The sequence below is a fragment of the Notolepis coatsorum genome, assembly GCF_963971535.1.
Source record: "Notolepis coatsorum genome assembly, chromosome: 17".
NCBI classification, from domain to species: Eukaryota; Metazoa; Chordata; class Actinopteri; order Aulopiformes; family Paralepididae; genus Notolepis; species Notolepis coatsorum.
The window spans coordinates 103,405,431-103,429,923 of record NC_140181.1 but is presented as its reverse complement, the minus strand read 5'-3'; the positions used below and the strand labels follow the sequence as shown (position 1 = coordinate 103,429,923).

General features: G+C 43.6%; 2 protein-coding genes across 3 annotated transcripts in view; both read left to right on the top strand.

The window, feature by feature from the left end:
• Positions 1-6,903, top strand: part of wdr13 (WD repeat domain 13) — a 32,178-nt gene extending 25,275 nt beyond the window's left edge. For both annotated transcript variants that reach the window (XM_084333152.1, XM_084333153.1), the window contains exon 10: positions 6,445-6,903. In XM_084333152.1, the coding sequence (XP_084189278.1) occupies positions 6,445-6,632 (188 nt within the window). In that variant the 3' untranslated portion in view covers positions 6,633-6,903. The remainder of the gene's footprint in view (positions 1-6,444) is intronic.
• Positions 6,904-8,513: 1,610 nt separating this feature from the next.
• LOC311243802 (histone-lysine N-methyltransferase SUV39H1-like) lies at positions 8,514-22,676 on the top strand. The gene is made up of 7 exons (XM_084333154.1): positions 8,514-8,555; positions 11,265-11,461; positions 14,675-15,007; positions 15,224-15,550; positions 17,882-18,028; positions 19,637-19,766; positions 20,354-22,676. Exons 1-7 carry the CDS (start codon positions 8,537-8,539, stop codon positions 20,485-20,487), a joined length of 1,287 nt encoding a protein of 428 aa, XP_084189280.1. The 5' UTR covers positions 8,514-8,536; the 3' UTR covers positions 20,488-22,676.
• The last annotated feature ends 1,817 nt before the right edge of the window (positions 22,677-24,493 follow it).

Below are 24,493 nucleotides of genomic sequence, written 5' to 3'. Positions count from 1 at the left end.
TAGCTCAACACACGGCAATTAACCATATTCACACAGTGGCCATTTTGCTCTTATGTCGTGCTCAGGTTGGGATTCCTAGCCTGAGCATGAAATTTTTTTATATTTACATTTAGTCATTTAGCTGAAGGTTTTTATCCAAAGCCACTTACAGATTGTGAACAAAAAGTCAGCAGGGGGGGTAAATCACTGGCAGCTAAGGGTCGGTGGGTTCTTGTTCGTCAAATAGTGTCGAACTTGAGTGCTACATTCTGAGTGCAAAGTAGTATAGACAGATTAGCATGATAGGTAGTAGTATAAGTATCGTAGCATAGTATTAAGGTACATAATAGTAAAAGACAGTAAGAAGGCTCGGGTTATTTTAAAATGTTTAAACATGAGAGCAAAATGGCGTCCATGTGAATATGGTCTTCATAGTCTCATATATATATATTTTTATCATTTGTAATGAGGACCATATAGACTCTCTGCCTACATGTGGCCACTTTGTTACATGGAATTTACCTATTGTAATCACCGCCCTCTTTTCATGGTCCTCCAATCACAACTGTTGCTCAAGTTTCTCCATGGGAAGCAACAGTTGTGATTTGGAGGATCAAGAAAAGAGGGCGGGATTGAGATGGAGATGGGTCAGTTATATTATCGTACTTGGCCATCGCGTCCCGCTCTTAAGCCTATCGAGATATACCTCATCTCATGTACCTATTGTACTCCATCAACGAAAACACAAATACGCCCATCACCTGCCGGGCCCCGCCCCTATAGAGGCGTGCTCTATAAGATACTCGGCATGGTCACCAAACACCCTTCCTCTATTTTCGTTTCCATCATAAATCGGTCGCAAGGCGCCTTATGTAACTAGTTGTTATGAAAAGATTAGAGAAATTGCGTAATGTTGAATGCTTACCGGAGGTTTGCTTACCCCTGGAATCTTCGGGGCATGTTTCAGCGACACGTCGGGCCTATTCTGATGTTTCCTCGTCTGGTGACAGCAGATCAAGGAGCAGCGTGCAAGGTTGGCTATCGAGCCGGCTTGTACACAGGTAGGCCCTGTGTCAACAGGCATTGATGTTGGTGTTAGTAATGCTGGTTTGTTTTGTTACACAACCATGTTGTGTGTCTGCGCCAGGGGCGGGATGGTTTGGTGAACGTTTCACTGCAGTGGACGGGTTCCGAGCGGTCCTGGAAGCGTGCTGCTAAACAACTAAGCTAAATGCTAATGCTAACACTACTGCTACGCTGTTCTAATGTCTCCGCCGTGGGATGTTGCCGCTTTTCCCTCCTCTTGCCCGGTTCATCAATGAAGGTCAGTCGGTAGCTATTGTGGGGGTTTTGCTGAGTCCTATTTTACCCTTTTTACGGGTAAATGGGTTGACAACAGGGTGGGCCGTGGCTAGGTAGCCTAGCCAGGTAGCGTTAATCCTGTGCCCCGGCGGGGTTTTGAACGGTGTTCCCACCTGGAAGCCGATGCTTGAGGCTCGGCGGGTGGCAGTAGAGCTATACTACTGCAGGATGGGACTTAGCGGCGGCCCGTGTTGTGGCTCAGCTGACTGTTTTCTGTCCATAGTAGCGTTGAACGCTATGCTATAGTAGTGTAGTGGGCTACTGTTTTGTTCTGTCTCTCTGCTACGAGAATGTCTGTCTATGCTACAGCTTTCTCTCCTCTCAACCATTTATGCTGACGGTCAATCGGTGTCTATTGGGGGAGTAGTGCGGGGGGGGGCTTTGTTTACCTTTTTGGGTAAATGGGCTAAGGTCTAGGGCTGGTGTGCTGTTGTGAATATTATGAATGAATGCGGGACTGGTTCTCTCTGGTCCGCCTCCCCTTAACGTTGTGTACATGGGCTTGCTCATTCTACAGTATTTTCGTGGTGTTAGTTATTTTATTCATTAACCCCTGCATGGTGCACACCACAATGGAGGTTGCTTTTTGCAACCACCACTGGTGCTCCGTGTTAACATCAGTCTTTTGCTTTTGACATATTGAAACAGTGCCCCGCCCGGCCGACGCCATGGGTGGGTCGGCCTGGCGAGTGGCTGGTGGGCTGCTAAAGCCTGTACCGCCACGGTATGGAATTGGCAGCGATTAGAACGGTGTTCGAATTGCTGTTTTTTCTATCAAAAAAATTGTGTCTGGTGGCAGGGCCTTGAGGGCCAGCCGACGTCGACACATCGCGCGAGGTTGTTGACGTTATTAGCTTTGACCTAGCCGCAAGCTATAACCGCTCAGGGTTCCCCTCTCCGCAGGGGATTTTGGTCTTCTGCTGGAGCGCGGGCGGTATTGTCCTAGGCCCCACACCGCCTCACACCGCGCAGCCAGAAGAAGAGAGAGCACGGCCTCGTCAGCAGCGATGACGAGGCCCTCGACAGGCGGCCATGTTTTCCCCCGCCAGAGGTATCCTGGGCGTTGAGTCGACAGGTGTCCACAAGGCCGACAGCCTTGGCGGCCGAGGGATCGGCCATGTTGGATGGGCTCGGCTTGAAAAACAAGCCGTCGCCGTCCTGCCGCGAGCAGCCCGCTCTCCGATCACTCCCTCCCCCAACACCAGCGGAAAAAGGGGGTTCTGATTGTTTCCTTTGGCTGCGGGCCGCGTGCCTTTGTTGAAGCGCGGGCGGCCCCACTTTTCGCTTCTCATGGGGACAGGGGCTGACACCCAGTTGATGGCTGAGCCTGGGTCTGTCCGTGAGAATGTTGTGCTGTCAAGCGGCTCCCACACCATAAGCTGTGTTGGTTGAGTCTGGTGTTACGTCTGTCAACTATAAGTGTTGTCAGCAGGGGGGCTCGAAACCTTTTGAGGCACACAGTGCGGGCTTCCCCGGCCTCACCTTCGCCAGGCCAGGTATCATGTTGGTGCCTCCCACTCCTGAAAGATTGGCAGTGGTCTCGCAGGCGCGCGTGATTTGGGTGGTAGTAATATCACTGCAGGGCTACGGTGTGTAGGAACCCATGGGGTCCTCACGCCTTGCATGCACGGCTGCAGAACAACTCCTCAGCATGTTCTGGAGGGGTGTTCAGTGGGGGGGGGGGCTTTTGTCACCTAGATTGATGTCAGCTTCCCCCGTATAAAACCGGCCCTTTTCTGTCGGGGTCCCCCCCTTGGGTGCGATTGCCTCGTGGGTAGTGTCAGGTTCTGACCCGTCTCCACAGAACGCTCTGCTCGCAAGGGTCCAGGGTTGGCTACGCACAGCGGGTGGGACCGGGCCGCCTATCTACAGTTCCTGGCGGCGGGTGCGTTGTGAGTGTCATCACATATGACTACGGCAGTACCATATGTCGAGGTGGATGGAGAGAACGCTGAGGCGGGGACTTGTGTTTACACAACCCCACCCGTTTTCAGGTTTGGTACAGACCCTATTGTCAGGGTCACCAGCAGTGACAGCCCTGGTCAACGAGATCCAATCTCTGTGGACGAAGCAAGCCATCGTCGTGGCGTTCTCCTCCCGGTGTTCTCTGGTGCCTGAGAAATCGGGAGGGGGGGGTGTCAGACCCATGCTGGACCTGTCCCATGGGAAGGTTCAGCATTTTTTGGATCGTCTCCTACCTGTTGAACACTGTCAGGTGGGGGTCTGGTTTTCCTCCATAGACCTGTAGGATGCGTATTCGCATCTCCGATCTTCCATCCTAGGGCTTACCTACGCTTCCTTTGCAGGGTTAGCGTATGAGTACCAGAGGCTGCCGTTCGGTTTTCTCTGGCTCCCTGCATCTTCACCAAGTGCGTGGAGGCCGCACTGGGGCCTCTGCGTCGTCAGTTGTTACGAAGTGTGTTCTGTCCTGACAACGTTCTGGTCCTTCGCGGTCAAGGTGGATCGTCGGGTCTCGTACCAGGCAGGTCCCTACCAGCCTGGGGTTTGCTGTAGACTGGAAGTAGAGTACTCCTCTTCCCAGTCAACGGTTGGAGTGCTATGGGCATCCCTCTCAGAGCGTGTTGTCGACACGCTCGGGAGGTTCCGTCCTAGGACGGTTACGGCGCTGTCTCACGTCACGTTTTTCACCGACGCCTCCCTCACTGGAGACGCGTCGGGCCAACGCAGTAGGGGGCAGCTGGCAAACCATGCTGCCCGGTCTGCGCTACGTTCAATGTGTTGGTATTGAAAGCGGTCCTTCTGGTCCTCAAACGGTGTTGATCAGGACGGACAATACGACGTCAGTGTCGTATATCGACAGACAGGGAGGAGTACGCTTCCCCCGTCTGCACCAGGCGGGCGGCTGGCTATGGGCGTCCTCCATCTGCGCGGCCTGAGGGCTCCCCACATCCCCGGCAGGGTGTATGTGGGTACAGGTGTACTGTCGCGGGGCGGTCCTCATCCTGACGGGTGGGGATTACGTCCGGACATAGCCAGGCAGGTCTGGGGCCGATGCCGTGCCGCCTGGGATTCTTTCCCCATACATCTGTTTGGTTCCAAGAGTGGTGTAAGGCGGGGGGCAGGGACCGGCGTCCTGCCCCCTGGATACTGTCCTTGTTACCTCCAGTCTCTCCTTGATAGACTGTCGGCTTCGACGGTGAGGGTATATGCAGCAGCTATATCCTCTTATCATGAGGGATTTGAGGGTGATGTTTTGTTCAGCCACCCTCTTGTGAAGCGTTTCCTGCTTGGCGCCCGACGCGTTAAGCCGGTAAAACGCTCTTTGGCTCCGAGTTGGGATCTTCAATTGGTCCTCGTCGGTTGTCCTTGGCCCCGTTTGAGCCTCTTGAGCAAGCACCGTTGGAACAGCTGTCGTTCATGACCGCGTTCTTGCTGGCCGTCACCTCCGCTGAACGCGTGGGTGTGCTTTGTGCTCTCTCGGTACGACCAGAGTGCCTGTCTTTCGTTCCGATTGCGGTGCCACTCTGCGGCCTAATCCTGCCTATAAATATCCGGAGTTCCTTCCGCTCCAGGGATATTGTGGTTCAGGCGTTTCATCCGCCTCCTCACGCTAGTGAGTTAGATGCGGGCCTTCACCTGTCATGTCCGGTCCGTGCTTTGGGAATTTACCTCAGCCGTACTCAGGACCTCAGGGTTACCGATCAGCTTTTTGTCTGTCACGGTGGTTCTCGTGCCGGTAAGGCACTATCGAAACAGCGCCTGTCCCATTGGTTGTGCGAGGGCATTGCCCTCTGCTACACGTTGGCCGGGCTGGATCCCCCTGGGGGCGTCAGGGCGCACTCCACTCGTGGGGTGGCTGCCTCTGCCTCTCTGCTGGGTGGGGCCTCGGTGGAGGACATCTGTGCTGCAGCTTCATGGTCCTCCCCGGGCCCCTTTATAAGGTTTTACCTCATGGACATGACCGGGGGTTCTGTCTCCCAGGCGGTTCTGGGGTCTGTGGCCTTTCCTGCTTCCCGTCCTTTGGTAGGGTAGCAGGAGTGTGTGGGTATGGGCCACAGTGTGTTGGGTCACACGTGGTTCCGCCTGTGCTGTGTGTTCAAGGGGTTCTAGTTCCCTCTTGCTCGCACTCGGGTGGAGTCACTGCGCCCCCCCCTTCATTAGGAAGGATGGGGTGACGGGACTCCCCCCCAACCCCTTGATGTGGGCTTACGGGTCCTCAGGGGGTACATCTGTCAGGCCCTCGCGTCCGCTATACCCCATATCTCGATAGGCTTAAGAGCGGGACGCGATGGCCAAGTACGATAATATAACGACAGGTTATGTATATAACCTAGTTATATGAGTACTGGCTAAGCGTCCCGCTCTTAAGCGGCCCTGAGTTCCCTTGGGAAATCTTTTCCTGGAAACGGGTTTTTTGCGAGGAAGAGTGTTTGGTGACCATGCCGAGTATCTTATAGAGGACGCCTCTATAGGGGCGGGGCCCGGCAGGTGATGGGCGTATTTTTGTTTTCGTTGATGGAGTACAATAGGTACATGAGATGAGGTATATCTCGATAGGCTTAAGAGCGGGACGCTTAGCCAGTACTCATATAACTAGGTTATATACATAACCTGTCGTTCTACCTATAATGGTCCTGACTTTAAACAATCAGGAAATCGTTCAGTGTGTCTCTCTATACATAGATTATATAAATATCATATATACATGATGATTGCTCTTTTCTAATTCCCTCATCTATTTCATCTCGTCTTTTCAACGTTATTACTTAACATCCATTTAAAACGGTAAAAGTGTTCCACAGGCTAGAACAAAAAGGGATGGAGAAGCAGCTCTTAGCTAATGGTCCTAGCCTTTGGAACAGCCAGAGGATCTACGGCTTTCTGAATCTGGATTTTTTTTTTAATAAATCTTAAGACGCACCTTTTTAGCATTGCTTTTACCTAGGTTTTCTCATTTATTATTTATTAATTAATTATTACTATTATTATTAGTAGTAGTAGTAGTGTGTGTTTGTTTCTTGCCTTTTTCATTCTTTTAATTATTCTTTGCAATTATCTTCTGTGATTTAATTTCACTGACTGCATGAAATGTGCCATTTAAAACGGTCCTTTTGGTCTCTTTCTCTCTCACGCGACACACAGTGACTGGCAGTGAGGACGCCTGCGTCTACTTCTTCGACGTGGAGCGGAACACCAAGGCCATCGTGAACAAGCTGCAGGGCCACGGGGGACCGGTGCTGGACGTGAGCTTCAACTGCGACGAGAGTCTACTGGCCTCCGCCGACTCCACCGGCATGGTCATCGTCTGGAGGCGGGAGCTGCAAAAGTGACCGACCAATCAACCAAACGCTTCCCTGCTGCACTGCATACAGTGACTGTCTGTCTGTCTGTCTGTCTGTCTGTCTGTCTGTCTGTCTGTCTGTCTGTCTGTCTGTCATACTTTATCCGTCCACACACAAGGCTGTAGACCTTTTACTAGAATGTAACGGACTACATTCAGCATTTACAAAGTGCAATGATGATGAGGTAGAAATCCATGTTGTGTAGTTGTTAGGGGGTGTTTCAAGATGTCCAGGTGTGTGGGGGGGGGGGGGGTACATCCACAACAACAACAACAACAACAACATCATACATGCATGTGGTCAGGGCTTATCTTCCTGTTAGGGACATCATTGTGAAAATAATGAAATGCAATCTTTGAAAGAAACCAGTCCAAGCTCGTTCCATCACTACTGACACAGATCCTCTGGCATAGATCTAGTTAACTATTTATGTGGCCGTTTATCAGGCAGAGTAATTACTCGTAGTAGGCAGGCCGCCTTATTTCCTTTATATTCTGCAGTTTCCTATTTGCCTTCAAGGCAAGCAATTCCCTTCTATGTTTGGTGGTGTAGTATGATGTGCATGGCTTTGATTGATTGATTGATTGAAAACTTTATTAACAGATTGCAGAATGGGTACAATACAGTACAGCTCAATACACACAATTGTTAAGGGGATGCAGACCAGAGAAAGACTTTCGTCTTGTTTACATCAGGGTCCCCCATTTTCAATTCATCAGTGACATTGAATCAAGACCCAGTCACTACTGACATGTCAAACTCAACCATCAAACAAGGGGGGGGAAAGACAGATGTGTGTTTGTTAAAGTATGGGTGTTTGTATTTGCTTGTATGTGTGTTAATCAAATCAAGTCATGCTGGTTGCAGATTAATATATTTATTAAATGCACATCCTGAATAAACTACTGTACCTTTTAACGGTAATCATTTCTGCATTGATTATCATTGATTCAGCATTGGTTTAGAAACAATTGTATAAAGACTAGGGCTGTCACTTTATCACGTTAATTCGATTAATTAATTACACAGCAAATTATTGCGTTGTGAAAACTTAAAATGAATTACAAAAAAAAAAGTTTTTAAATCTCATTAATTCCATTAAAACGTAAAATAAACATTTACAGACTTTTTTAAATGGTCCATTTGCATGTTCTTGGTATCTCAATCTATGGATCTCAGGGAATGTATTCCCAGTGTCAGAAATACTGTGTCTGTTACTAGGCTTGAGTGAATTGTAATGAACCAAATGAGAATATCAATTCAATTTTTTTTCTTTGACTGAATAACACCATGCTAAAATTTACCAGACCTGAAAAATCTAAGCAAATTAATAAAGGGAAGATGATTAAACAGAAGGTTTTGTAGATACAGTACTGAATTCTGCCATCCGGACACATGCAAATATGAAATATCAGGCCTAAAATGGTTATGCGATTAAAATGCGATTAATTAGATTAATTCATTACAAATCCTGTAATTAATTAGATAAAAAAAATTAATCGCCTGACAGCACTAATAAAGACATATACAAATAAATAAAGCTGTAATTGTCGTCTGTGTTGTCATCGACAATGTTCTGTCCCTTTCACTGGCACACGACAAGGTTAACCCGTCAGTTTGTGTGATAGTAAAGGGGTTAACCTTCTGTAGGTGGCAGTGAAAGGGTTAACCGGCTGTCGTGTGGCAGTGAAAGGGTTAACCGGCTGTCGTGTCGCCGCAGTGAAAGGGTTAACCGTTTTGGTAGCGCGGCAGTGAAAGGGTTAAGTCACATGTGCTGAAAGGATGGCCGGTGATTGGCTGGTTTGTTTGTCATTTTGAAATGCGTGCGCACCCATTGGCTCAGTCGTTCCACGAACTTCCACCCCTTGTTAGGATTTGGCGGCGAAGGAAACATGGCGGAACATTTAAAAGGTACCGTGAGGCGAAACTCGCTTTTATTGATTTCATACATACATTGTTTAAAAAAAAACATATATTTCATGAATTATCTAGTATGCACATTGAGAGAGCTTTTCAAATGATTGTCGAAATGTGCGCGACGTTAACCGGTTAACCTGCCGCCCCCAAAAGTGGCCTTTTAGTTTTCTTTTTTTTGAGGACTGCATACTTTTTTTTTGCAAACCAAAACAACATGATTTATACTTCTAGCACATGCATGAGCCTGGTCTCTTTTGAAAGATGACATTCTGAAGTTTCTGATTCCAGAAGGAAAATTACATTTGAGTGCTAACGTGATAGAGTAACATAGGTCTGAAGTTGAGTTGTAGAAACATCCGGGTGACAATGTTTAGTTGCTTGCCGCCGCGGTCTGTGCTAGTTAGTAGATCGACCCTGACCACGTCGTGTTTGCGATTATGATCATAAACTCATTTACAATATATGATTAATTTCGCTTTGTCAGATGCCACGGGGTAGACTACTGTCATAAATGTACAGATGTAGCAGTACTGTCTATCTGTATGTCGTGTGTGTCATATATGTTATGATGAATTGAAAATGGGGGACCCTGATGTAAACAAGACGAAAGTCTTTCTCTGGTCTGCATCCCTTTCAGAGCCCTTGCTTAACCTTGATTTACCGGTTGAATGCCCACCATCCACTTCAATGTTAGCGTTAAAAACGCCTAATCTATGTTTTAAATTATGGCTATGTGTCTAATCTGTAAGAACAAAGCGGGCTCGCAACTCACTTGTAGTTCCAGGTGATTTTAATAAACAAAACAGGCAGTAGATGCAACGTGAGGTCGAAACGTTGCATCTACTGCCTGTTTTGTTTATTAAAATCACCTGGAACTACAAGTGAGTTGCGAGCCCCGCTTTGTTCTTATGTACTACTGTTTTTACAGTTGGGCTCAGCTCAGCACCAACAAACGGAGGATGTGCGTTATATTTTTTCTGTATGTCTAATCTGCCCATAGCTTAATTAATCAATGACTCGTTTTCCAGTCAACATTGTCGAAGCGGATTGTTTTTTTATCGGTTCATTTTCGTTTTATAGCATTTTGAAAAGCCCTCGTTTTCAAGGAAATAAAGATTCCATGATAAAAGACGTTTACTAGAATATTCTAGAATACACAAAAACGTTGTCATTTTCGGCCTATTTATGAATCGTTTTCAAATAAACGCTAGATTATCGATAGTATATGTTATGTGTACGTATGCACGCTATGGACGCGGGCTGAAAAATCGCTTCTCTTATGTCCTCATCAGCGATCGCACACACACACATAGGGCAAACGCTGAGATCTCAGCGAATACAACTCTGATTATCCCAATACTGTTAAATAGATTCCTTACCTCAGATCAGATGTTCTCCAAAAAGATCATTCCAATTCCTGATCGCCATTCCAAATATCGATCACGCTTATTGATTGAGTATTGGCTACTGTGAATATATATTCCAGGCTGATTCCCGTCTTGCGGTTGACTTCCATGTTGAGCAGACAGCTTGCCAGCTCAAGGAGCCAGTTGGCTCCGCCTCTACATATCGACTGATCCCAGGTCAGTCTAAGCAACTGACCTGCAGTTACACAGGGATAGACGATAGGGGGCGCTTTTTTCCATTCTGAGCTGCTGGAGGAGCTGCTGTACCAACGGGAGACTCGGTTGATGAAATATGAAATCAGATTTACATTTTTACATTTAGTCATTTAGCTGACGCTTTTATCCAAAGCGACTTACAAGTTCTGTACGACAAGCCATCAGGAAGGGCACAACTCTATCAGCTGAGCAACAATGTTCATCAAAGTGTTGAGTGCTACAGTGTAGGTTAGTTTATTAGGACAAGTGCATGACAGTACGGTTAGTTAGGGTTAGATTTTTTTTTCTTTTTTTATTGTTTTTTTTTTTTATTTTAAATTCAGATAATGGTTGAAGAAGTGCGTCTTTAGTCAACGGCAAAAGATTGGATGTGATTCGGCTGTCCTAACTGGGGTGGGTAGTTCATTCCACCACCACCAACAAATAAAATGATATTTGTCGTTGTGGGCACTCAGTGGGGGGCCTAATAAAACGAGATATGTTGTCTGTGGCACTGAAAGTGTTAACAATTGTATGTATTGAGCTGTACTGTACTGTACCCATTCTGCAATCTGTTAATACAGTTTTCAATCAATCAAACCATGCAGTGCAAACTCGACTTGGTTATTGAGTGTCGAAAATAAATGTAAATGCAGATTATTATTATTATTAACAGACAACATCCCAGAGAGAGAGACAAAGAGTGGAATTGAAAGTAATGTTTTGTGATGTTGATATTCTAAATGTTCAACGTATTTATATTTGTACTTCTTGTGGGTGTCCTGTAGTTAGACGCCTGTATTTGCAAATCTGGTATGTCATAAATGTCTAGATGTAGTATTGTCTACCTGTGTATGTCATATGTCCTGATGAATTGAAAATGGGGGACCCTGATGTAAACACGACGAAAGTCTTTCTCTGGTCTGCATCCCCTTAACAATTGTGTGTATTGAGCTGTACTGTATTGTACCCATTCTGCAATTTGTTAATAAAGTTTTCAATCTATCAATCAATGTATGTATTGAAATAGTCATGAATTACACTGACCATTCACTTTAATAATTCATGGGGATGTATCTGTGTGTTCGTTATTCTTTTGTAGAACTGCTGCAATGCGTGGTTCCGTGCAAAGTGATCCCGAGCCAGCTGGAGGACCTGTGTCGATATGAGGGCGTCACCTGCACAGACCTGGGCATCAACAGACTCAAACTGCACAGCTATGAAGTGGAATACCTGTGTGACTACAAGAGGGCCTTCATGCGCGGTCGAAGGAAAGGAAACGCAATGGGAGAACTGCAGGTTAGAACTTCAGGTTATTATTGCCAAAATGGGTAGCAAATAGCAATCCCTTAAGCACTTTAATGACCCCTCAAATGTATTATACTCTCTTTTTTTAGACACTTTTTTTGTATCACAAACAGTACTGTATTTGTAGATCTGGTATGTCATAAATGTCTAGATGTAGCAGTACTATCTATCTGTATGTCATGTATGTTACGATGAATTGAAAATGGGGGACCCTGATCTAAACAAGACAAAATTCTTTCTCTGGTCTGCATCCCCTTTAACAATTGTGTGTATTGAGCTGTACTGTATTGTACCCATTATGCAATCTGTTAATACAATTTTCAATCAATATGCACCCAGTGTATCTGCTTTAAGTGAGAATTAGTTTGAGGAATTCTCTCAATAATTGATAATAAGAAGTTTGCAATAGGGGTCTTCATAGATCTTAAGAAGGCTTTTGACACCATAAATCATGATATTCTGCTACTAAAATTGGAAATGTATGGGATCAGAGGAGTAGGGCTCAAGTGGTTAAAAAGTTACTTAGAACAAAGATAACAGTTTGTGCAGTTGGGGTAGTACAGGTCCACTCAGTCAAACATAAGCTGTGGTGTGCCGCAAGGGTCAAGTCTAGGCCCTAAATTATTCATACTGTACATAAATGATATAGGTAATGCGTTAAACATTTTGAAAAATTTAATTTTTGCTGACGATACAAATGTCTTCTATGAGGGAGAGAACCTCCAAAAGTTGTTAATGAATGTGGCAGCTGAGCTATCCAAGCTGAAAGTGTGGTTTGATGCAAATAAATTATCATTAAATATAAAGAACCAAATTCATGATATTTGGTAAACGTGATATACAAGAAAACACACCGGTTGAACTATTGATTGATAGTATTAAACTAGAAAGGGTATTTGAGAATACATTTCTGGGTGTAATAATAGACCACAAAGCTCGACTGGAAACCTCAAGTCAAATATGTCAGAACAAAATTGGCATGAAGTGTTGGTGTTTTATGTAAGATAAGATGCATTCTAAACCAAAAAACACTGTATACACTGTACTGTACGCTCTTCCTTCCATATATGAACTACTGTGCGGAAGTGTGGGGTAACCCCTACAAAAGCATTCTACAACCAATGTGCACCATGAAAAAAGAAAAAAGCAATAAGAATAGTCAACAATGATGGATATTATGAACCCACAAATAACTTATTTATAAAGCTACAAACATTAAAATGTATGGGCCTTGTTGATTTAAATGAATCCCAGGCAAGGCGACTGGGTGGCGCAGCGGTCTAAGCGCTCGTCACCAACGCGTGAGACACCGGTATCGAATCCGGCTAGCCCGATGCAGATCTTCAGGGTAGTTAAATCCAAACGACAATGGTATTAACGATGCTCTTCTCCACGGTACTACGTTTCCACAAGTCACTATAATCCACCAATAATGGTTCTACAATATCAAGGTCGTATCTAAGGAGCTACTAATTATCCGTAACGATACACCGCTGTAGGTTCCACTGCTCACATGTCCAATAGTTCGGCTGCTAGGTTCACCTCGTGTTCTGCTACTAATTACATTAAGTCCACACACACTTGCTAAGGTTCACGCTTCACTTTGCTACTAGACGAACGCCGAACGAACTGCATTAGATTCACACTTTCACTTCGCACTAGGTTAGGTCGAACTGCACGTTACTTCTGCACACCGAACTCTAATGACGAACTCTTCACTTCACGTTAGGTTAGGTCGAACTAACTGCACACACACTTCTGCTGCTCGCGCCTTCCACAATATATATACTTAGAGTGCTTTCTAGGGCGCAACCAAATCTCTTGTCCGGAATCAATGCGCTGGCCAAGGGCATGTCTCGACTTGTCCGAACTCGTCTTTGAACTTGTCTGGGGGGCGCGATTGTTGGCGCCGTGGGTGTCAAGGGCGTTGTCCAATGAGGAAGGCGAATAATGCTATGATTCAAACGGAGGCTTAAAGGGATATAGCTTATATATATATATAATATACAAGTTATATAAAACAATAAAACGTAGATTCTCAGTGTTAATCTGGCCCTTCAGAACACCTACTATTTACTAGGGATTCACCGAATGGGAAATTCTTGGCTGAAACCGATACCGAAAATAGAAAACAGTTGGCCGAAAACCGAATGCCGAAAGGCCGAAAATGATTCATAGAATAGAATTTTTTTTACCAATGTTGTGGAACATTATGATTATGGAAAAATATATGATTATGGCAAAACCTAACTTAAATAATAAATAATCACTATTATGGGTCCATAAAACATTTATTCAGCACTTCTGAATGCATACAGCACATTAATTCCATCTTTTCTCTGGCTGCCACGGCGGACATCTGTGCTCTACTGAGTGCACCTTTCTAGTCCCCAGTTGAATGTGCTCTCTTGACTCGGCACAGTAGACGCGCGACGTGTATGCTTGAGAAAGATTATATTATCAACGACAGACAGCGTCAATGTGAGAAACACTATCCCCCCCCCTCTCGCTCTGAATAATATGCATATTAGATCACTCAGTGATTAACCGCGATGGGCATATAGTAAATAAGGATGTTAAAGATGCACATATTGGACACGTTGCGCGCAGAGTTTACATAGAAACCGCGCGACTCCCGACAGCGCGACATCATCACAACAACACGCGTTAGGTTACAGGTTGTTTCTGTTTCGGTATTATATTTTCAGTGAAAAAACTCTTTCGGCCATAAGCCGAAAGGCAATTTTTTGCCATTTTCGGCCGAAAACTTTCGGTAGCCGAAATTTCGGTGCATCCCTACTATTTACTGCTGTCAAGTGACTCAAGTTTTTTCTTTTTGTACTATAAGTCAAAGTATAGTATATAATGTATTATACTAAATTATGTTAAATCAAGTAAAATGTAATGGAAGAAAAAATAATGTAAATGTAAGGGGGTAGGGATCAATAAGCTTAGCTTCCCTCTACTCCTTTTTTGAACACGTCAACAAACTAACTACATTGCTCTTGACTTTTTGCTTAATTTCTTTTTCATTATGATTGTTATGTATGACGGAGCTTGAGGTATATGGAGAATACATGTTCAAAAATAAACGTATTCATTCTCCTGTATGTATCACTAACGGGGGACATCTGCTTTTGTAGGTTAAACATGTTCACGCTGACTGACTTGGCTTTCTTTCTGGCTTCTGATGATGTGTCACAGGAAAAAGAGTTCTACCTGGTCAAGTGGAAGGGCTTCCCGGCGTCCCGGAACACCTGGGAGCCTCGGCAACACCTCCGGTGTGCCGACATTCTCAGTCAGTTTTGGGAGGATGTTTGCTGCGAGCTGCGCCGGCAGGGCAAGAGCGTGGTCCCTGTGAGGTTTGACCCGGAGCTGTCCACCTTCATGGTGCAGAAGGCCGTGCAGAAGAAGAGGCTCCAGGAGTGGGAGGCTCAGATCAACAGCTTCGGAGGTCTGAGCCGGCGCATCCTGGTGCGGAACCACGTGGACCTCGAGGGCCCTCCCAGGGACTTCAACTACATCGGTGACTACAAGGTGTGTATAAAATTAAATAAAAAAAAGCCTCACAAATGAAGCCACAATAAATATATATATATATATATATATATATATATATATATATATATATATATATATATATATATATATTAGCCCTTTCACTGCCACACGACAGAAGGTTAACCCTTTACTATCACACAACCGACGGTCGCCGCTTTTGTGTAGTTAACGTATCTTTCCTCTCCTGTAAAGGTCGGCGACGGTGTCTCGAAGACAGGTTTTGCCGTCGGGTGTGAATGTACAGACTGCTGGCACAAACCCGTGAGCGGGTGCTGCCCGGGCGGCTCGGGTCACAGCGCCGCCTACACCGAGACCGGCCAGGTGCGGCTGAAGCCGGGGGAGCCCATCTACGAGTGCAACCGGTACTGCGCCTGCGGCCGCGACTGTCCCAACAGAGTGGTGCAGCGAGGCATCCAGCACACCCTCTGCATCTTCAGAACCGACAACGGGCGCGGCTGGGGGGTTCGCACCACCGAGCGCATCAGGAAGAACGCCTTTGTCGTCGAGTACCTCGGAGAGGTAGGAAAATGTTGCCTTTTTACAAGGGGTGCACCGATCCGACTTTTTCAGTCCCGATATTGATATCGATACCGAGTACCCATCCGATACCCATTGTTCAATTAATAAACTGTATGCGCCTCACTATGTGGAAGAGACTGGGATCATTCTTTTGTGCAAGGCAACATCAGGCTTGACTTAAAACATTACTTTCCTAACTTAGTGAAACAAAATGTAACAAATTAACACGTTAAAATTAACATTAAATGTACTAAATTGTTATTTATTATTTTATTTACTATAATTGTTTTTAAATATAAATTCCGATATATATATAGGATATGTGTATATATATACATTTTTTATATATATTTTTATTTTTATTTTTCGATACCTGATCCAGCAATTTTAGTCATATATATATATATATATATACCGGTAGTCAGATTTGGTTTCCAAATATAGAGTGCACTATAAATTGAATGTATTATTATTATTATATCGGGGCCCATATCAATATCGAATCGGTGCATCCCTACTTTTTATGGACGGATACTAATAACGATGTGTTATTGCAAGCAAGTGCCCCGTTTAGTTCGACAGTTATCGAGACCAAGTGAGAAATTAAAGGGGCACTTCACCAAAAAAGAAACAATGTTGATTTATTTTTGCACATAATCTCACACACATCTCCAAAAACTCTGTACACATTAATTTAGTTTGACAGTTATTGGGAGTAAATGAGTTTGAATATGGCCACCAGTGATGTAATCGGGGACATTGAATCCTTGTGTAGGATAGTTCTATGCACTGATCACAGACATGTAGGATAGTTTTATACACTAACCACAGACATGTAGGATAGTTTTATACACTAACCACAGACATGTAGGATAGTTTTATACACTAACCACAGACATGTAGGATAGTTCTATACACTGACCACAGACATGTAGGATAGTTTTATACACTAACCACAGACATGTAGGATAGTTTTATACACTAACCACAGACATGTAGGATAGTTCTATGCACTGACCACAGACATGTAGGATAGTTCTATGCACTGACCACAGACATGTAGGATAGTTCTATGCACTGACCACAGACATGTAGGATAGTTTTATACACTAACCACAGACATGTAGGATAGTTTTATACACTAACCACAGACATGTAGGATAGTTTTATACACTGACCACAGACATGTAGGATAGTTTTATACACTAACCACAGACATGTAGGATAGTTCTATGAACTGATCAGACATGTAGGATAGTTCTATGTACTGACCACAGACATGTAGGATAGTTCTATGTACTGATCACAGACATGTAGGATAGTTCTATGTACTGATCACAGACATGTAGGATAGTTCTATGTACTGATCACAGACATGTAGGATAGTTCTATGAACTGATCACAGACATGTAGGATAGTTCTATGAACTGATCAGACATGTAGGATAGTTCTATGTACTGACCACAGACATGTAGGATAGTTCTATGTACTGATCACAGACATGTAGGATAGTTCTATGTACTGATCACAGACATGTAGGATAGTTCTATGTACTGATCACAGACATGTAGGATAGTTCTATGTACTGACCACAGACATGTAGGATAGTTCTATGTACTGACCACAGACATGTAGGATAGTTCTATGAACTGATCACAGACATGTAGGATAGTTCTATGAACTGATCACAGACATGTAGGATAGTTCTATGTACTGATCACAGACATGTAGGATAGTTCTATGTACTGATCACAGACATGTAGGATAGTTCTATGTACTGACCACAGACATGTAGGATAGTTCTATGTACTGACCACAGACATGTAGGATAGTTCTATGTACTGACCACAGACATGTAGGATAGTTCTATGTACTGATCACAGACATGTAGGATAGTTCTATGTACTGATCACAGACATGTAGGATAGTTCTATGTACTGATCACAGACATGTAGGATAGTTCTATGTACTGACCACAGACATGTAGGATAGTTCTATGTACTGACCACAGACATGTAGGATAGTTCTATGTACTGACCACAGACATGTAGGATAGTTCTATGCACTGATCAGACATGTGGTCAAGTGTTAATTTACAGCGCGATGTCCATCACTGCTCACTTTATCAATTCTGATTGGAAGTTGGAATAAAAAATGCTTCAGCGATTGTAACGTTAACTTTGTAGCAAAGGCCTGTGTCAAGGTAGCGACAACAACAATAAGACTTATGGTCAGGAGGATCTTTCAAAATAAAAGCCGCCTTTTTTTTGTTTGTTCTTAACGCAATATCGTCTGTTGGGAGGAATTTCAATATCTGTGCGCGTGTTCCAGGTCATCACTAACGAGGAGGCGGAGAGGCGGGGCCACATCTATGACAGACAAGGCTCCACCTACCTGTTTGACCTGGACTATGTGGAGGACGTGTACACTGTGGACGCTGCGCACCACGGGAACATCTCCCACTTCATCAACCACAGCGTGAGTGCATGACGAGTACAGAGCCCTCAATGGAAATGTTGTAAAGGCCATTCGTGATTCAGAGAACACACAGCTATGTCATGGCTAGATTATATTCAGGCTGTGTTTAGAATGGAAAGTTCTGTATCCGTTTGCCACACACCATTTTGTTTAGCTAGATGTTCCCAAGTTTTATAGAGTCAAGTTGTGTGGATAGTCTTTTTTAACTCTTTTGTCCATGTGATCCTAATGTGATTTTGTGACCTTGGCCAGACACTATATCAGTGATGGCTGTTTACTGCAGAGTGGAGGGACTGGGAGACCCATGTTACTGACCAGACACTATATATCAGTGATGTCTGTTTACTGCAGAGTGGAGGGACTGGGAGACCCATGTTACTGACCAGACACTCTATATCAGTGATGGCTGTTTACTGCAGAGTGGAGGGACTGGGAGACCCATGTTACTGACCAGACACTCTATATCAGTGATGTCTGTTTACTGCAGAGTGGAGGGACTGGGAGACCCATGTTACTGACCAGACACTCTATATCAGTGATGTCTGTTTACTGCAGAGTGGAGGGACTGAGAGACCCATGTTACTGACCAGACACTATATATCAGTGATGTCTGTTTACTGCAGAGTGGAGGGACTGGGAGACCCATGTTACTGACCAGACACTCTATATCAGTGATGTCTGTTTACTGCAGAGTGGAGGGACTGAGAGACCCATGTTACTGACCAGACACTCTATATCAGTGATGACTGTTTACTGCAGAGTGGAGGGACTGGGAGACCCATGTTACTGACCAGACACTCTATATCAGTGATGGCTGTTTACTGCAGAGTGGAGGGACTGGGAGACCCATGTTACTGACCAGACACTATATCAGTGATGACTGTTTACTGCAGAGTGGAGGGACTGGGAGACTCATGTTACTGACCAGACACTATATAAGTGATGACTGTTTACTGCAGAGTGGAGGGACTGGGAGACTCATGTTACTGACCAGACACTATATCAGTGATGACTGTTTACTGCAGAGCGGAGGGACTGAGAGACCCATGTTACTGACCAGACACTCTGTATCAGTGATGATGGCTGTTTATTGCAGAGTGGAGGGACTGGGAGACCCATGTTACTGACCAGACACACTATATCAGTGATGATGGCTGTTTATTGCAGAGTGGAGGGACTGGGAGACCCATGTTACTGACCGGACACTCTATATCAGTGATGGCTGTTTACTGCAGAGTGGAGGGACTGGGAGACCCATGTTACTGACCAGACACTCTGTATCAGTGATGATGGCTGTTTATTGCAGAGTGGAGGGACTGGGAGACCCATGTTACTGACCAGACACTCTATATCAGTGATGATGGCTGTTTATTGCAGAGTGGAGGGACTGGGAGACCCATGTTACTGACCAGACACTATATCAGTGATGGCTGTTTACTGCAGAGTGGAGGGACTGGGAGACCCATGTTACTGACCAGACACTCTATATCAGTGATGGCTGTCAGTCAGGAGTGTAGGGCTTTTATTTCAACACGTAGACCACTTATTTTAACAAGCAAAAAGATACCATTTACAGCATTGAATCCCTCTCCTGTGCCCTCTCTCCAGTGTGACCCAAACCTCCAGGTTTACAACGTGTTCATAGAGAACCTGGACGAGAGACTTCCCCGCCTGGCTTTCTTCTCAACGCGGAGCATCAAGTCCGGAGAGGAGTTAACGTTCGACTACAACATGCAAAGTATATATATCTATTATAATTGTCTATTTTAGTTTCTGTCTAGAGACGGGGTTCGCACACGGTCCTTGAAGTGCTTAAAGTGCTTGATTTTCTTTTTTTACAAAAGAAAGTCAAGGCCTGGAATTCGTTGGAAACAACCCATTTTTTAACAAGGTGCTCAAAAAGTCCTTGAAATTCAAATCAACCATTCGCATTGAACGTTTTGTTCATCCATGATGAAATTGTTCTGAATCAAGAAATAGAATTTATTTTAATTAAAGTGTAACTAATTGTCGGAAATAGATTTTAAGCCATAAATATTTGATTTGATATTTTCTTTCTATAAAAATCAGCATGAATTGTATCCTTTTAAATGCCCTTTTAAAATGAAAAATAGTGCATAGGAAAGTACTTGAAAGTCCTTTAATTTCATTTTGCAATGTCTGTGGGAAACCTGTAGAGAACAGATCTAGGATGCTTGTGCTTTCATTCTTCCAGGATATATCAATAGCGTATAATATGTTTTTTGAACCACCCTTTATTCACCTTCATATAATGTCCCATAATATTCATTTATTCATAATTCTTTTTCCCTTCTGTTTCCCCAGTTGATCCGATAGACGTAGAGAGCACGAAGATGGACTCTAATTTTAGCCTGACAGGTCTGCCAGGGTCGCCTAAGAAGCGGTTACGGGTGGAGTGTAAGTGTGGAGTGGATTCCTGTCGAAAATACCTGTTCTGAAAACGCAATCTCTGGACATGTCTGGAGTTCCAACCAGGGTGGACCTTTTTTTCTTTTTTTATGTCTATTTTAACACTTTTATTTGGTTTGGGGACATTTCTTCCCCCCCCCCCCTCAAGATTTTCAGAGAGCAAAGCTTGATTTTAAATTAATATCAATTTAGCATTATATTTTATTCTATCTTTCAAAGATATCTTTTAGTGTGTACAGGCACAGCCGTGAAAATGTTTTGATATTTTGTCTCCTGGAAGTAAGGATATATTTAGATTGGTGTGAAATGTGACCTGTACCATTTATGCTTCAGTCATTTGTTTACATGCATGTAGTTTCATAATTATGTTTCAGTGCATTTTTGGACGTTACGGTCATATTCCAGATTAACGATACATCAGAGCAGCGATACGTCATCTGCACTGGATTTTGATCGCCACGCCTCTTTTTTGGGGGATTAGACGGCATTTGTTTAGGACAAAACATTAGGGCTGCACGATTTTGGGAAATAATCTAATTGCGATTTTTCGGACAGATATTGCGATTGTGATAAAATTTGCGATTATAATATATATATTTTTTAAAGCAGCCCCACAGAGATTTATTGTAAAATGTGGCTTGCATCTGGCCTACGCTGTGGGTCTTTTCAGGACACCGAGTCTGAAAATGTTTCTTTTTACCTGGAAATCGATACCGGTACCCAACGGTACCTTTTTTCTGTACTTTACTCTCCCTCTCTGAAGTCTAAACTTCACAACACACAATCTAAAACCCCTTACCTCCCTCTCCCAAACCGATCTTGTATCTCAATGGGACTTCCTGGTTAAATAAATGAAAAAAATAAATTTGTGATTTGATAATTTGATAATTGCATCATTCCAAATTGCGATTTCGATTTAAAATCTATTAATCGTGCAGCCCTACAAAACACAGGGATATGAATCACACATAGTCATTGCCTTTTCGTTTTCTAGGTCACTTGGAGATTCATAAGCGTGATATTAAATGTCCAGGTAGGGAAATGAGGAAATATCCTGTTTCTATACAGGGTGAATACAATGCTTCCCCCAAAAGTAGGTGTGGCCGCAAAAAAAAAAAAGGCAAAGTACCCGCATGTGCCGGTCTTGTTGTATACTTGAGTGATTCGTCCCTCCTACGCAAATGCATCCCTTTAGTCACACAAGACACATTTCCAGAGCTGCCACTTTGGTCTGTGGAGAGTATCGAGTACTACTGTATTTGTAGTGTGTAATCTCTCCAATGATACTTTGGTTTGTGTCGTGATGGAAAACATTGCCCATTATCTAAGTGTCAAGTTATTACTCTTAATTGAGCATAACATTAAACATGGTAATGTTTTTTTTTTTTTGAAATTGTACTATTTTTTTGGGAAAATGTCTTAGTACTGTGAGCGTGTCATGTTTGTAGGTTGAATTCTCTAGTCTATATTTGAATCCTTGGTCATTCGGTGATAACATCATTGTCTGTTACATAATTGGTACAAAATGTGAATAGGAATCGGTGAAATAAGTGTTTTTAAAGTCGATTTCCCCCAAAACGAATCAAAAAAGTAAATCATCCCTATAGCTTAAGGTCTTGCTACAGCATTAAATGTGTTATTGTTGCTTTGAGGGAGGAAGTAGTTTTATTTAATTTTTATTTTTAGACCTTTCACTCACTGTGTGAGCTTTCAAAATCTGGAACAACTTTTTGTTCAATCCCAGCCTTCCTAACCCCCAGGGGTCCTCTTGTGTTCTCCCTCACATGGATTTAAAAGATTAGTACTGGAGTAAAAAAAAACAAGTTAAATAAATGTTTTCAACCCCATGGAGGTTTTGGTCAAATGTGCATTGGAGGGGAAAATTTATTCAAAAAAAAATATATATATATGTGTGTATTGTGTGTATATATATTTATGGCTGAAACGCAAAACGTATCTCTGAAAATGTATTATTTTTTTTACTAAAACAATTAGTTTTCTTGCAGAATGCTATTTTCTAAGGATACCCAAATATAATACACTGCTTTTGGAAAATATCTTGCAGACCGACTGAATAGGTGCAGATAGGTTTCTCATCATCCAAAGTGAAATCAGAAAATCCAGAATTTTGCAGATAGGCGGTTTTGCGTTTCAGCCATCAATATATGTATATACAATTTTCAGGTGTGCAAAGCTTCAATGATATAATTTCACATCGTCCCAAGTTTGTCAAAGGTTTTTGTACTTGAATCATTTTATTTTTGTACTAAATCTTTTGCAAATAAAACGTGCCTGTAGATGATGATTTGGTGTTTTGTGATTCACTACTGCCGTTTCCTGCTTTCTGTGTTGGATTAGGCTGGTAAAGATATGCCTCCTAGTGTGTAAACGGAAGTACAGGATTTCCGGTTTCGACAAAACAATTATAGAAACATGTGAAGTGCACAATATTTCCTCGTTTAAGCCACAGCAACGGCTTTGCCTGAAGAATTTACTACATGACCGGGATGTTCTAGTGTGTTTTCTGACAGGATTCAGGGAAAGTTTGGTCTGTTCGGAGCCAGCTTCCAGGGGAAGTACATACACCGGAAATTCTACCCCATACACACTTTCGGCCCTAGTTCTTTACCAGGCTTTATCTGACGGAGGAGATAAAACTGAGAACGGGGTTAGTGTTGGATGGACTCCGGGTGGTCTGGTCATCATTACAACAGTAGTCTGGTCAAAACACTTCAATGCATCAAAAGTAGACTCTTTATTGATGAGTGGACAAAAGAACCTCCTCGGTTTTAACTGTACAGATAACGGGATATCATCTTGCAAAAAGGAATGCCAGACGCTAAATAAATAAAAATAAATCATGGACCTCACTTTCCTCGGTTTGTCTTTCCATAATCAACATCTAATACAATGTCCAGACCCGTCTTGCAACTATGAGATACATTGGAATGCATGCTATTACAGTTCGCTGTGCCAAGTGTCCACATTTAAGAGAATTGACCGCACAAATAATGCATAAATGCCAAAACGTAGGTCAGACATGTTTTCATGACATAGATCTGAATTTGTAGAGCCGACCTGGTGTAGACTAGACTTAAAGGAACACACCAACTTTTTGGGAAATTAGCTTATTTGCCATCTACCCTGGAGTTAGACAAGCAGATACATACCCTTTTCTTCTCTGTGCATGCATTAGGCTTAGGGAACAGCCGCAGCATTAGCCTAGCTTAGCGTCATTCACTGGAAGGTGTGCCCGTTTTTCTCCACGTGGTAAATACACAGGTCACAACATGTTTACGGGAATGTTTTGGAGTTGTATTTGGAGTGTATTTTGTGACTGTTGGGGACTAGGCTACACTGGCACACCTACTTCCAGTGAATGACGCTAAGCTAGGCTAAATGTGCGGCTGTTCCCTAAGCCTAATGCAATGCACCGAGAAGAACAGGGTGTGTATCTGCTTGTCTAACTCCAGGGTAGATGGCAAATAAGCAAATTTCCCAAAAGGTTGGCGTGTTCCTTTAAACCTGCACCTGTGCACCGACAGTTGCCCCCCGAGCTCACGTTCAGCCACAATGCTGATACTGTAATGTAATCCAGACACTCGACTGTTGACATTTCAGTTGAGGGGAAAGTATAGTGGGTCCTGGTCACACTGTAAGTTGAGCTGTACTGTATTGTACCCATTCTGCAATCTGTTAATAAAATTTCAATCAATCAAGTATAGTGGGTCCTGGTCACACTGAAATCTCAATTCCTCCGATACCAATAACATAGAGGCCCCCCTAGACGAGCATAATTTCCAAATAAATCCTTCTGGGTTGTTTGCTAATTCACTTCCTTGTGTGCATTTTAATACCACCCTTGCAAACGGACAGCCCACGTACACTGGATGTTTAAAAAGGTTTTTGACTTAATCTGTGTGTCGAGTTGATGTACATTGCCATCAACATCGACACATTGTCGTCGGGTTGCAGCAGTCTCTTCGATTCAAAGGATTAATTGTTCCAAAGTTGCTCAAGTTTGTCATAATTGAA